Source organism: Dermacentor silvarum, chromosome 6 (genome assembly GCF_013339745.2).
Source record: "Dermacentor silvarum isolate Dsil-2018 chromosome 6, BIME_Dsil_1.4, whole genome shotgun sequence".
Lineage (NCBI taxonomy): Eukaryota > Metazoa > Arthropoda > Arachnida > Ixodida > Ixodidae > Dermacentor > Dermacentor silvarum.
Window position 1 is genome coordinate 75,359,254 of NC_051159.1, and position 16,072 is coordinate 75,375,325.

Below are 16,072 nucleotides of genomic sequence, written 5' to 3' on the forward strand. Positions count from 1 at the left end.
TGGACGTATCCAAATAAAGAACAAATGTACATCGTTTTAATTCTCTATTTCTGTCACCATTCAATTACTTTATTTAAATTTTAAAAATAAACAATTGTTTAGAGTGTTCAAGGCAGCGTGGGGTCTGTGTAGAAGTACAGGTGTTGAATGTTTTGTGTGCGTTTCAACATAGGTTAAAAAGAAGAGGTGCAACTTAGCACACTTTGCTGCTGAGCCTCAGTGCACACATGCAACATATACTGCCAGATACGAGATATGCTCCAAGAAGGCGCAGTTACTGCAGAAAGAACGAGATCAGCAGTATACATAACATATTAGATTCCACAAGCAGTTTCAACGTTCATAAAATATTATCTCTGCTTTTCAGTTATCAAATTCTTCATTTAAAATTATAATATATTTGCCGACTTGTTGGACCAATGCAGCAAGTGGCACCCACTGTTTTTGCATTTATACGTACACACACACACACACACACACACACACACACACACACACACACACACACACACACACACACACCTACACACCTACACACACACACACACACACACCTACACACACACACACACACACACACACACACACACACACACACACATACACACATACACACATACACACATACACACATACATACATACATACATACATACATACATACATACATACATACATACATACATACATACATACATACATACATACATACATGCATGCATACATGCATACATACATGCATACATACATACATACATACATACTGCAGCCGCGCTGGGGCCATTGCAGAGGGCTGGTGGAGAAATCATCACATTAAAGGGCAGAAACAAATCGGCCAATCGCAATGTGCCAGCATCTCGAAGTAGAACATTCTAATGTCTAATGTGAAAGCAACAAGAATAAACACGCAGATATAACGCCATGATACAATCTATATGACGCCATGGTTGTTTGAGTTAGCGGGGTAGCAGCAATACCAGCTGACACGGGCACAGCCTCGTCGCCTGTGGCTGTTAGCTGTCTGCGTCCCGAGGAGAAAGGCAATGTGTGTGATGCTTGTCCAGAGAAGAATGTTGATGAGAGGTGTATGGCACCAGAGCGGTACGACGTATATTTAAATACATTTACGGCTTCGTACCCATTGTGTTACAGTGGCACCTACAACTCGCGGTATTGGCCAGGTATGGGCACAAACATTGTAGCAGGTACCCAGTTGCACATACCCAATGCCGACGTTGTCTGTTCGGGTACATACCCAACGCAACATACCCAGTGGCCCGAATTGTCTACACCGCAAGACAGCAGCCAGCACATAGCCAGTGGTCCTAGTTGTCGATGTATATCCCCAAATATATCCGGCGCGGAAACGACGACGAACCCCAAATCACGGGGAAGAGGCAATAATAACTTCGCTTTAAATAAACTACATTTGCACATATCGGTTTAAGCTGAAACGTTAAAATGTCAAGGCTGCGAAAGCTAAGGGTACGTGACGAAAGGAAACAAAATTTCTCGTTTTTTTTAATTTTGTTTCTTAATAAACAAAAGACCTCAATAAAGTAAGCCATCTAATCTTGGTCAGTATTAGCGAATACATTATACGTGGGCTAGATTAACCATAATACTCTACCTTTTGAAATATCTTTATCTAAAAAATTACTTAGTATCGTTAAAAGTTTACAATTTTTATATGCCAAGACGATTTAGGCAATCGCAACAAATCTGGGCTGTTAGTAAAATTTATACAGTAATTAATGCATCGCGCGAAGTGGCATAGCCGACTGCCACCGATGTCATTTACCTTTCTTACCTGTCGCTTTCGCAGTTCTTCAATTTATTGGAAGATGCCAAAAGAGTTTCTTTTGCATTGTGGAGGCAGCTCTTGTTCTAAGCAGTCTTAGCATATTCAGCATATCATAGAAATTTGTATCGCTGTCAGCAGTTTTATGTTGTTGGACTAATGTAACTGCGGCGGTTGGCGTCAGAATCGCTGCAATCGTTTGTTGCCGAATATGCGACGGGGGTCGAAGTTCAATAGAAATGACGGCGTAAGCAATAGAAGATTGTATCGTCCAAATGTACATTTCAAAGCAGTGAAAAAAATTTAATATCACGCTCTCATTAACCGATAACATCCCCCATAGGAAAAAATAAACTTGTCAATGTTTTAACTTATTGTAGCATAAATAAAGATATATATCATATGCTCGGTTGCGTCACACGCTCGTACGTTAGATGGAGTCATTGCCCAGAAATGAAAAATGAATTAACTGAATATTTTGAAAATTTTCGACCAGCTACGAAGAATGACGTATTAAAATGCAAGAAATGAATTGTCACGAGATTACAAAATCAATAGAACCAAAAAGCCAAATACTTTGAACTTGTGCAAATTTGGACGGGGCCAAATCTTATGGAAGCCGCCGAAGATTACCTTCGTCGCTGGTTGTATTCTACATTTCTTAATTCCAAATTTGAAAGCTACTTACACACTGCACAACAGGACATTGTGCATTTTCAATGCATTTTTATTACGTAGGCTTCAGCTACTTCATGCTAATAATTTTGAAGCACAGATTCAAGCTATTGGTCTTATGAACTTGCAACATTCTGGCGACATGGCGTATCTGGCGACTGGTGTTATTATTGACTGGAATGGTCTGCTGAGTCTGTTTAACATATTTAAACTTCTCAGCAGCACAGTCAACGGTGAATCGCGATCAACGTTTACAGCAAGACATTAACGAAAGCAAAAGTGACATGGAAGACTTGAAGCCTACGTTATCGAAAAGCAAGAATGCCAAAAAATAGGCATTAAGAACGCTTGAAAATTTTCGGACAATCAACAATTGTGGGCCGTCAATCAGATAATCATGGAATGGAACGTTCCTTGGTGTATACTGCCACTGTCTTAATACTCTACGCCGACTTGCTTCAAGATTTCATCCAGCATTTCCGCGATCAGCAATGAATCCTGGTGTGTCATCTTAGGGCTTTCGAGAAGGCCTGTAAAAAGTAAAAATGAAATTAAGAGAAACATTTTGCAGATGCTGGATGCAAGCAGGATGGATTTTACGCGCTATGAATTCTTAAGCCTATCGCAGGTCAGAAGCATCTGTTTTCCACAGTCAGCACATGGTTTGCGAAAAAGTAGGAACAATCTGCGAAATTTTATTTTTGAAACCAATTGATTGAACCATGTTAAGAGGAAGCTTTAGCTCGGGATCTTTTAGCTAAGTACGTAGGAAAAGAAAAAAAAATTTCAGGCAACTCCTGCACCACATGTGATTATGTTTGTCGCATTTAAAAGAAAATGTTAATATATAGTGACTGCAGGAAGATTTTTTATTTACACCATCATAATTTTTAGAAAAATTATTGAACTGCGAAATATAAAAAGACTCGACAATCATGTTTACAAATATCTTACTCGGTTACGGAAAATATCACAATGTTTGTTAAACTGCACCTAATAATACATCTAAAACGGAGGAAATTGTTATAGTATACACTGCTCTGAAATATGCCACTAATCTGGGAGTAGCACTTTCGCCAAACCCTTGTAAACATTGTAACAATTTAACATAAGCTGTAAATTCATATCTTAAGTTTGTCCGCTTCACATTCTTAACGTATGCGGTTTGCGAAACTGCGACAGCTGTTTTTGCTGCAGATGTATGAATGTGTAACCTTCCGGCCTCAGCTTCTTTAAGCTTACTTTTCGGGAATGTTCTGTCAACAATTTCAAGTCTTAAATCAAGATTCTGCTGCCTCCACTCTCAGAATTCAGCTTTCTCTCTAAAAGGCAACACAGTTTATTCAAATCGGTCCTGGTGTTGTCTCATAAATGCATTTCGGCGTTTTACATGTATTTGAATAGGCGGCATCGGGTTGACCCCGAGCTAAAGCTTGCTCTTAATGACTGCCTGAAAGGCGCAAACACATGCAGATGCAATGTATAGCGAAGAGAAATAGGAGATAGACAAACAAAGCGCCCTTCATTTTTCTTCTCTATACATTTCATGTACATGTTTTTGCGCCCTCAGGAGATCATTAGGATGTACCAACCTGCCCAGCAACAAGCTTTGCGAGACTTCCTCTTAAGTTTTCGTTTTTCTACCATTAATACGTTAAAATTACGGCTTGATAACTTATACCCCAGTGCAACACGCACGTATTGTAAACCATTACGTTCCCTTTAATATGGAGTGTTCCTATTAAGACTACAACGCTTATAGATTCGCTGTGCATAATTGTAGGACGAAGGACAAGAAAAGTTAAATTATCAGAATCACCTATACTCGTCAAACCCCGATTCGTAACTTGATGTCATTGAAATTCATTAAAAAATGGCGCCACGTGTTTGATAACTGGTAAAATATCTACTTACGATGCCTAATTTTCCTATTTAATTCTCAGCGGTTATAAAACTCACAAAAGCGAGCTTCTACGATTACAACAAATTTTGCTATTCTTTCGTTGACATTATAATAGCTCCACTGCAGGCGACCAAATCTGAAAATCAATTTTTGCAGCGTAAACGCGTGCGTAGATCACGGATGCCTTTGTTTAACAACTGCAGGTAACACGAAACAAAGGCGCTGCAGCAGATAATTTCCAGCTCCTGCGTTCTCGTTGCAAATTTGTAGCAGCATAAGTTGCTGAATGTATGGGTCGATCATAAAGGTATATAGAGAGCTAGCCGTATGTAACCCCTACCTTATTTATTATCGTTTGATGCCTACGAGATGTTGCACTTTTTTGCTGTGCTAAAATGTGCCGATTGATGCCTTTGTGAGAGTCGACGGCATGCTAAGTACCTCCTCGGAATTTGGGACATCGTGGTCACAGCACAGAACCTCAACCAAAGAGGAACAAGAGCAAGCAGAAAATTTACTGTCAAAATCTGAAATGCGAAGCTATCGAAAACTATTATCACGGGCGTCGGTAGTGTGTGTGTGTGAATTCTCACCTTCACGCAAACATCTCCTCACTTCTTCGGCTTGGTATCGCAAGCCAGCTGTGTTGGGAAAGTTGTGAGGCACGGACGTTGGTGGAAGTTGGAACTCGACTTTTCCGGCTGGCGACTCGACGCAAGTTGGCGCATGAAATGGTGGGTGGAGCTTTGAGGTGAAAGATATTAGACAAAGACATTGTAATCACTTTTCCAATCACCACTTCAGAATGCAGCCTAAGTGCTGCAAAAAAAAGGCAACCAAGCACCGTACAGAGCAACACAAAAACCGCAAGATAATTCCGTCTTTTGCAGAATTGGTTTCTCTTTTGTCTATTCACGGAGAACATTCCAGTAAGTGTAATGGCCTACTGTGAACGAAAGGTTTTAAAGCACGCTACAATGTGTATTTTATGGTCATATAATAGTAAAATGCAGCCATCATGCACCATACGGCCACGAAGACTTCCATACATATTTTAATTTCTTTCGTATAAAAGGCCACAACTTCACATGCAAAGCTAAACAGGCACACCAAATCAGATATTTAGTTGCAGAGCTAGCGCGAAATCTTACTCCTGGCCTATATTTTAATGTAAATCATAATTTTAAAAAAGACCGCAGGCTGAAGAGCACATACTGGACAGGGGAAGATAAGGAAGGTAATTAAAGCTATAGCAACTGCCTTAACCGCAAATTTGAAACAAAAACACGTTCTGTGTCCACTCGCAGCGTTAACAAACGCTTTATTATAGCTGTAAAAGGCGACAACATTCATGCGTAAGAAAATGGAAAAGAAAGAAAAACGCTTTTTTTGCCCCCTCCATTTCAGGTACGCCTTTCAACCATATCAATCTAGTTGGGATGTTGATGTCAATGTGGACACTGCTGTAGGCGCTGATGTAGACGTTGATGTCATTGTTTGCCCATGCATTGGAAGGTTAACTGTGCGGGAATAATCCAGTGTTGCCTTTCCGTATTTCGAAGCTGAGAGCTATCCAGCTCGCAAAATTTGAGAGGCCTCAATATAACACGCATGTGTAGTAGGCACGACAAGCTGTCAACCGACACGCAGGCAGCCCTAACACATCAAAGCCGAACTATATCTGTATGAGTGATGAGGAAATGACGTCCTAACTGCATTTTCTCGGCTTCTGACTTGCAGTCCGCAGCCGCGTGAACAGGCTGTACACGTTACAGGTCGTACATTTCAAAAGATGAAAGGAAAGCAATTATTCAGCAGGTATATAAGTTCCCTTTGAACTACGGTATAGACATAAAGCACGGATTTTCTTAGTTTTATAGAATCCGGCTGACTGCAGATGTCAGGCCATATTGTTGTCGTTCTGAAGTGAATGCAATATTTTTTTTTTTTCAAAACATGACATATTGCCGCCTTTCCACTGCAGTGACTTAAGCAGGCTTTGCAAATATTGCGCAGGCTTAAGAATGCATAGTTCTGATCATGCATAGCCTGATGGACACAAGACACACAACATAAAGCAGCTAAAAACCAGGTAATACACAAGAAACAGACACGGAGAAGTGATTTCTAATACAGCCTAAGTTAATGACAGCATAAAGTCTGAACCTGTCCCCTGCATATGCCTTCGTACCCTTATCTCCATTTTCAGGCGGCAGCTATACATTGCGTTCAGCTAATTAATTCCACATGGCCAGCTTGTCCGCGTTTGCTGCCAGAGGCATCTAACATCACCCAAACGCAGCATTCATTGCATGGCTCGTTCTTCATGTTTTGAGTTATAGGCGGCTTGCTTTAACATGCGGGCGTGGAAAACGCCAGACAAGGAAACAACGGTGTGCCTTGTCATCACCCGTTTTGTGTAAATAACCGCAGCGATCAACGTCACTTGAAAGCAAAATGCGGATAGCTGCGGCCATCTTTTGTTGTGTAGACTATCACGAACCATGACAGCCCCGTATATGCGTTGCAAACGCACACCGCGGCGCATCATATCTGTACTTTTAAAGCAAGTCACCAAGATCCATGTGACACTGTCTGAATTCGGCAGAGCTTCTACAAATCGCACTGCTCACGGTGACTGGAAAGTCGAACGGCATGAAGTAGTCAATTAGAACTGCTATCTGATCATCTCATAAAATCTGGGGTTTTGCGAGCCAAAATCATGGTATGATTATCAGGCACGCTGTAGTGGGGTATAATTCCGACCACCTGGGGGTCTTTAACGTGCACCAAAGCGCGGTACACGGGTATTTTTTTGTATTTCTGCCGTATCGCAATGCGGCCGCCGCAGCCGCGATTTCTTCCCGCACTCTTGGGCTTAGCAACGGCATAGCCACTACACCACCATGGCGGGTCATTTTACTATACCTAAGCAGGATATTCACTTACGGTGATCTTGCCTTTTGTCCCAACGATCTCTGCTGTTCCCGGCAATTTGACAATGCCTGACAACGCAAAGGTCGCAAGCCGGCCTCCACTATATTCCATTGCCACAGCCACGGCCTGGTCAACGCCTGCAAGATAATAATAATAATAATAATAATAATAATAATAATAATAATAATAATAATAATAATAATAATAATAATAATAATAATAATAATAATAATAATATAGAAGAAATTCTAAGGAGGGAATTACCCGTAAGATTGAATGCCGGCGGCTCCCCTCTAGTGCGCGAGATACGTAGTAAACCGCTTCACTTTGTCAGAGGGGTGTCACGATTTGATTACAGTGGATCCCAAGACACTATGGTGTGCCCGTGGCAACGAGCGCGACGATGACCTTGCGGCAAGCGCCCACCACCTGCCGACCATCGACGTGTCGTGTGCATATATGGCTCTGTTGTCACGCCAGGCATGACGGAATCGGAGCTAAATACTCGTGTAGCCTCTGGCTCATCGTTCAGAGAGGCACCACTCGGCAGAGCGTTTGTCGATCCGAGCGAGAAGGATAGCATTTGAGAGAACTCGTTGTGCCATAGTGGGTATATTCTACCAATATGTCAAACCTCTGCTCATCAGGAGATAAAACGCTTACAGGTGCGCAATTTATTGCATAAATTTGAATGGTTGCTCGGCTATGGCGACCCCCCCCCCCCCCCCCTCCGTTCGACACGTAGGGTCCAGAAATAGCCCGAGGGGACGATGATAGATTTAGCTTTAGGGGCCCAACTGGCTGTATCATAAGTTAACCATGTACACTGTGTAATGCGTCAATATATGTCACTTCTGCATCTTGTTACATCATGTGTTACATCATACGTATTCAGCAGCCCGAACAAGGCGTTTCACATACCCCGATGCGGCTGAGTCCCCGATACACTGTAATCGATATTTTTTCTGCCTTTTTTTTCGTATTCATTGCACATTCCTTCGCGTTTAAGTGTGCTGGGTTGCGTATAGGCTCCTTGGCCGTCTCCACAACGCCTAGACTATATACGCTCTCCGTCGTGTTTCTCGCAATGTAGTTTTCTGTCAGTTTACGTTTTCTTTAGAAGTACCATGCGTTATCTTCGCCAGGCCCAAAGTTAGGTACCCAGCCACTGGTCAAACCTGAATAACAGAACTTATCATTTTAAACCATAGCAACAAGGTACTCGATGGCCCAAGCTGTAAGGAGTCACGTCGGTATTATGTCGTTCTAAGACTGTGTTCAAAGAAAAAAAAAAAGACGAAGAAATCAAGAAATCGCTTTCCTATGCGTCTTTTATGCGCATGCTCTCAAATTTCTCCCTCTCTCGAGAAAGAGCGAAAACAAGGATGGAGCAGAAATAGTTACTTGGTGTAGTCGCAGGAAGGTGGTACTTGCCGCGGTGCAAACCACCACATTACCGTTCAAAGCGGCAGCAAAACTGTTCCGCGAGAGGATATCAGCCACCAGCATTCAGTATTTCAAGATGGCGTCCCTGCCAAGCAGGGCTCCAGCCAAATGGTGGTTAGCTTCAGTGGTCAGGAGAAAACCAGCGCATTCAGCACGGCATCAACGATACGAGTAAAGGCTAGCACATTTAAAGAACGCACCTTCGGGCGCTAGGTCCCCGCACGCGCTGATCTTGACCGGTCGCTCAGCACCGAAAACCTGGAGGACGATGTTGGCGCAGTAGTTTCCCAGCGTAAGCAAAACCGATCCACCGAGCTTCTTGATGAACACACGGCTCAGTTTGCCCATCGGATAGCCAAATGTGGAATGCAGATAGCGCACTTCTCCTATAGTGCCGTTCCTAAGGAGCTCCTCCATGTGCTTATACGAAGGCAGGAAGCGGCTCCACAGGGCCTGCATTGTCACGGTGGTTAATATTTGAATGTCATCACTTTTCATACATTATTTCTCATGACAGTCACTAAAATTACTTGAATACACTATAGCACTGGAATAAATCACTCTGGCAATCATGGGCAACTCATGCATCCTACTCATTCTTCGCGGAATAAAACAACGCAGCAAGTTGTAAATAAAAGCAACAAATAACCTTGCCTTAATGCAACCTACGCACGATATAGCGTACGGTGATTCCTTTTCTTGGCAGACCGCGGATAGCTGAAACGACACTACGCGTTTGTGTGAAAGCGCTCAGCAGGCTTCCCGTTACGAAGTGCTTCAGCTTTTTTTTTTTAACATACCCTGCGACGTTTTACTCTGGGCTGAGCGAAGAGAAAAGCTTGTATAACTATAAAGGAATCCTGGATAGCAGAAGCACAAATCTGAGTCCTTGAAAATCTGAAGATGATAAATCGAAACGCATAAGCTGTAAACAGCACTTCGACCTGTATGGTAATATAAGAAAGTGTAAGAATTCACCCTCAGTATTGTGCGAAATAAAAATGGTCTGACCACAATTTGGTCATAGTTTTCTCAATCTCAAACAATTAAAAATAGGCCCGGACTTCCCTGATGCCTTTTATATCCCGACCGACTCTTACGATATGTGGCCTTTTGGCTGAGCACTTTTAAGGTGCCCTGTTATGGGATTCCAGTCACAAACGAAGTTCGGTCAACCGAGAGCTGATTTAGTCTAACTGAAGTGTTCCTAATAGAGTCATGTCCTCCGTTTGACCACGTGTAATTGATCTTACATAAGATCATTGACTCCGGAGTACAAAATACAGTGGAGCTATTTGAGCAGTCTAATGTGCTACAGATACGCATTTTCTCGCATGCAAACCTCCATAAGGAAGAGCTTCTTCTCCTTGGCTATTCGGCAGATGTCTTCGGTGTCCCGACGGTTCATGGTGAGGGGTTTCTCGCAGAGAATGTGTTTGCCATTCTCCAGGAGTAGCTTCAGAGTCGGGTAGTGGTCCGGGTGAAGGGAGCCAACGTACGCCACCTCTGCACAAAAAGCACCAAATTTGACTCGAGCTACAACTGTTTGGAAACTGTATTGTAACTCGATCAGAGCCTGTTCAAATCCTTCGCTTGACAGGGGGTACTCTTGTGCATCAAAACTCGTTACATTGACGAGTCATTTTACGCATGTTTTACGCAAGACGATTCTAGCAATCACCTTTTTTTTTGTGCGCATAACAGTTAACTTGTTTTTCTCTTGTTTACAGTAATTTTTGTAGACTTTGCTTGTTTGTGAAATATGTGTGCGTGTAGTTTTCAACTCTGTATAGGAATGGTCGACATTATTGTAGCCTACCTTCCTATCGGTGTGCAATTATTAAGAAACAACAACACAACGGTAACGTGAAACCTACTTGCTGAGAATAGTACTAGTCTATATTGAGAACAAATTAAGCATTTTCGTTATTATCTATTAGGTATTATGCATCCTGAATTAATAACTCGTATTGCAACTAGAATGTTTCACTGAGCAGCGCATGACAAATTATGAGGCAGACGTGGCTAAGAGAATGTAAATCACGCATATTCTAAATATATATTGTCCCTAAGTGTTTCCAAATCTATAGACAGTACCGCTGCGCTGGTAGCACTGGTGTCTCAAAGCGTGTGCTTTCCGTTTCTTACCCACATCTGGGTCCCTTGCCAGCTCCTCGTAAGTCGAATATACTTTGTTGATGCGGTGCAGCTCGGCGAACTTCTTCGCATTCTCGACGTCTCTTCCAGCGACAGCCACAATCTGAGTGAAAGCCAAGAAAACAACCAATGCAGTTATCACCATTACAGTAATCACACAGGCTAAGTTCAGTGAAAAACGTCAACGGAGGTTATTGCAACGGGCGTTTGTGTTTAGTCTATTTCTCAGCACCGGTTCGGTATCGTTTTTCTGTTGTCACGCGACGGTGCACTAGCGATATCCGATCATGCATGTGTCTTGAACGCGTTGTGGTATGTTGTCATGTTTACTTGGTCGCCAGTGCTGCGTCTGAAAGGTTCAGTGACGCAGTTACAAAGAACGGTAAGGCGAGAGGGGTGGCATTCGATTTGACGACAACTTTCCCATTAAATGGTTTCGTTGCCAACAAAATAGAGCCTTTGAGAATCGTTGCCAGCAAGAACTGATCACGAAGCTGCAACACGATTTCGTGTTATGCTTGCAGGGGCGAGGCTGCGCCGTGCCCGCCCATGTACCACCCATCGTGAAAAAACAGTGACGATAGTAGTGTTAAAGTATGATGCAAAGAAGCTGCAGTGTCCACGAAAATTGGAGAGTTAACGATGAGAGTAGGAAACTCCGCAGCTACCTGTGATATCATCGCCAGCGATCACGCTGCCAAACATTCCGTTGAAGTGTACATGCCGCGGCGCGAACACATGATGTGCAGGAGTTTTTGTTGCAGAGTAGGAAATATTGTCCATTCACGTACTAACCTACGTAAACATTTGGCTGTTGCAACGCCGGTAAACACAAATCGGGAAACATAGCATTTGCAATAAAAGAAATAAACACAAATGCACAAAACACTCGTAAATTGCACTGCAATCGCACTGCATTCCACTATCGTACCCCTTGCTCTAGTGAACTATACTTTGACTTTTACCGTAGATCCCTGTTACGTATTGTGGCCGTAGGAAAAGTTTCACTGTTTTCAATATTTCTGCTTTTTCTTTTCTCTCACGCCTCCTTCACCATTTTTTTTATCTCATCTCCTTAACCTGCCTGCCCATAAAAGGTGTTCATGTGTTCTGCTTGGGAGACACAACACAGAACGAACAAATACACGTCAGCTACAGCGTATAGCAGGAGCACGGGTTATGTTTCACTAACTAACGGACACAGCTCAACGAATTTTCCTATTCCTTTGCTCCCGAAACTAAGCAGGCATTGTGCCCCTTCTTGTTGTCGCTGTTGTAACCTCAAAACATTTCGTTGTAGTTATCCCTTCTTGTCATTGTCGTAACCACATAACATTTCGTGGTAGTTACCCTTTCCTGTTGCTGCTGTAACTCAAAACGTTTTGTGGTAGTTACCAGCTAGTTACTTCCTCTTCTTCTACTTTGATTGTTCGGTTGTTTGTAGAACCAGTAATAATAATAATTTGCATTTAGGGTTGTCGCAATTAGGTGGCGCAAGACTTCTTCTTGCCCCTAAGAACGAGAAAGGACAGACTGCACTTTCCATCAATTCGAAAGCATTTCTACGCAGCGCTTTTCTTCAGATGACGATGGTTGGGTGCGTAGGCGGCAAGAACTTGGGCCTTTGTACCCTACTCACCTGGTGCTCATCCCTCGGCAGGTTGTTAAGGCAGTCGGCGAAGTCGTTGCAAATGCGGCCGGCGGCCACAATGCCCCAGCGAGTCGGAGCCATGGTCGGCGCTCTACCAAGAAACGGTCGCTTCGACTTCAACCAAACCAGCTCAACGCGAACCGTCTTTCACAGCGCAAGCCGGCGCGCAGCAGAGCACACAGAACACCACGCGCAGATAATCGTTCCGTCCCCGGAGTGTTTGGAAGCCGAACGTTGCTTCCGGCCACAAAGCCGTGCCGTTATTGTGCTTATTCTGGGAAAGGGGGCACTCTTTCTCCGCAGCGAAAGAGGGAGAGAGCGAAGGGGACGCGCCGGTACGCAAAGCGTTTTGGACGTCGCTGTAGGTATTTTGCTGCCGCCAAAGGGGCCCCCTCGCCGGCTCCCCTCTTCGCCTAGGAAAGGAGATTGTTGACAAACGCGTTCCGCCGACGAGGTTAGCCGGCGAGAGACCTTCACGCGGCCTCGCAACGATAGCGTTGTACGGTGTGGTCAGAAGTAACAAAAAGAAAAGGACACCTGTGGTATTTTTTTTTTTCATTATTCTATCCTGCGATAAAATTAGAGGTACAGCTAGCCTATTATGAAAGCAGCATTTCCTTGTTTCTTGGCAACGCCGTCGAGCCGTGACGAGGTGCGCATTCTGGCTTCGTGGCATGTCCTGCTTACAGCTTTTTGCGTTTAGAAGCACACCGCTGCAGTTGACAGCGAGCTTTATATTTTTTTTTCCTTCTTCGTGTAGCACGTAAGCTGCGCTAGTAGCAGCAGCTGTTATGTACACACTAGAACTACGCAGCTGTGAGGGCATATTGCTTCCATTTTCCACGCACACCGAAGTTTCTGCTGTCAACAATAGTACAAGTTGAAGTGCACGGGCGCAGTCGGAACATGCCCGAACATGCTCGCTCGGCCGATGGTTTCATTTACATGTGGAAAAGCATGCGAGCTTGAATAAAAGAAGAAAAATCAATCAGAAATACCGAGCTAAAGACAACGAATAACACAGTGACATGTTTCGTTTTCGCGAAGTGCGCACTGCGGCGAAATGAACGGCAGCTGGGGCCAATCGACATGTGTATAAGCTGACGAAATAAACAAACGTAGGTTTGCGCCATACCACAGCTGTGGAGGCCATACATAAATATGTTTACCACTCCCGCTTTCTCCCTATCTTATATAACGCGTGGGGATTTCGATAGTTGTAAGACACGACGTTCTGACTTACACATATTTCTGAATGTTACTCTTTTCTGCTATGCACGAGGAACGAGTACGCTTCAAGTAAACAACGTTTTGCAAAAGGGGAGCGCTGAAGTGTTCTGAAAAAATGTCACAGTTTCGCCCTAAGGGCGAAGCAATGAATGCGATAGCAACACAGCAATCTCATACGAAGTAAGGTGAGCGGCTTTGGTAGCAACAACACGCAGAACTGTTGTCGACGCCATCGGCGTTTTGCCCGCGTTAGCTCTAAATGCGTGCGGCGTTGGTGACTGTTGCTGGAGCCTCTCATATAAATAGGCACTTGGTGCCGCAGCTAAACGTCGCGTCCCTTCCTTCCCCCTCCCCCACGGCCTCTCGCGCGTCTGAAGAAGGCGCGTTTGCTCTACATATATGGTGATTGTAAAGGAGAAACGAGACGCCTAATTCTGCAGCCCTTAAGCGAGCACGGCGCAGAACGCGCGTTTGTTCTCCGCCGTGCGTTCACTCCCCGTGAAAGACGCGCCCCTCGCGCCCTTTCACTCGCACATACAGCGTTCGGCGCGCGTCGACGATTTCATCTCCAAATGACGTCATACGGAACCTCACGGCGACGGCGACGGCGACGGCGACGGCGACGCCGACGGCGACGGCGACGCCGACGGCAGAAATCTGCTTTTGAGTGTCCATATAATTGCTATCGCAATAAAAATAAAAGATACCAAGAGAGCAAAGATATGTCGTTAGATATGTCAAAACAACTACCCCAACAGCTTACTATTCTAAACAAAGTTGTTTATTGGCCTGCCAACTACCCTCACCATCTCTGTCGGGCAATTGCAGCTGCCAGTTGCAGTGAGGAGCGAAATCAATTCCATCACTGGAATTGCCAGAATGGCAGCCGGGCGAGAATACAACAGAGTATATTTAGAACTGGAAACTTTCGCCATTGCTGAGCATTTCTGTAATCTGGCTTACATTATTGCATCGTGACTATTGTGTATTGTAACTGGCAGCTCAACGGCTAGAACCACCTGATAACCAAAAAAAAAAAAAAACAATAAAGGCCAGGCGCGGTGTTGGGTGTGGCGGTGCATTTGGTTCTCAACCATCAACCTGCGTGGTCATACGTGTCACTTCATCATAACAGCGATTATGTAAATGTTTATTGTGAAAGCGGAATGTTGAAAGCGCTTGACAAATGCAGAACGCAAACCTAGCCAGTGCGTAAAAATATACTTAATTGATTTCACGACATAGAGCGCAAACAGCAACGGCACGGCTAGAGAGAAGCGCCGCCTTGCTGCTTATGACATGCTCCACTTGTGTCCATCTAGTAGCAATGTTGATGCACCAGTCGACGGCGTCGTTATTAATGAGACATGTATCTATAAATCTTGCGCTTCTGTAAGATTTCGCGCATGAAGTGTCGGGCTGCGCCAACTAATTAAGCACTTACTATTTAGCGTATGATTATCCGCCTCACTCACTCGCACGTGAAAGTTGCGATACTGGAAAAGTATTTTTCACGACGACTTCAAGTAATTAAGGCGGCGGTCCCACTCCGGCGGCACGAGCCCCCCGTTTTCAGTACTTTTGGAGCAACCGTGGCGGCTCTTCTACTTAAGATATGAAGTTGTCGTATAAACAATAAAAAGCTTAATTCTTGTAGATTCCAACTATATATAATATAAAGAAATTGATTGGTGTGATTTAGAAATAAATGTTCAAGAACAAGCATGAGATACATGGTTTTTGCGAACTGTGTCTCAGTTGTGACCATATTTAGAAGAAACTACCGCACTTACTGCATTGCGGCTTGCTCTGTAGCTTTAGGACATATTTATCTAGTTCCTAGACGTAGCAAATTAATTTTTAATTTTTACTTTTGGGATAATTTGCTTTTGAAAATTGCCAAATATTGCAATCTTCTGTTGTAAACAGCCCGGCAACTACATGCTCAAGGAAGCTCAATTTTGGATAAGGTAGAGATCAAGCTATTTCCATTTAGGAGGCAAAATTTCATTCGTGTAACTTTATTAGTTTTCCTAATAATGCGGCCGAAAATAAGCAATATTTAGAATTCTGGTTTTATTTTTGCCCAGTTTTGCGGGAAGGTAATAAAGCTGCGAAGCTGCGCTTTCTAACTAATAAAGTTACATTAATGAAATTTTGTGTCCTAAATGTAAATTCCTTGAACTCTACTTTATCCAAAATTTAGCTTCCTTGAGCATGTAGTTGCCGGGCTGTTTACAACAGAAGATTGCAATATTTGGCAATTTTCAAA

General features: G+C 43.6%; 1 protein-coding gene across 1 annotated transcript; it reads right to left on the reverse strand.

Moving 5' to 3' along the window:
- Nucleotides 1–79: 79 nt before the first annotated feature.
- LOC119455607 (trans-1,2-dihydrobenzene-1,2-diol dehydrogenase) lies at nucleotides 80–12,838 on the reverse strand. Its single transcript, XM_037717020.2, has 7 exons — nucleotides 12,559–12,838; nucleotides 10,911–11,022; nucleotides 10,105–10,268; nucleotides 8,963–9,215; nucleotides 7,329–7,453; nucleotides 4,973–5,123; nucleotides 80–3,006 (listed from the first exon to the last, which is right to left on the reverse strand). Exons 1-7 carry the CDS (start codon nucleotides 12,649–12,651, stop codon nucleotides 2,912–2,914), a joined length of 993 nt encoding a protein of 330 aa, XP_037572948.1. The 5' UTR covers nucleotides 12,652–12,838; the 3' UTR covers nucleotides 80–2,911.
- Nucleotides 12,839–16,072: the final 3,234 nt, after the last annotated feature.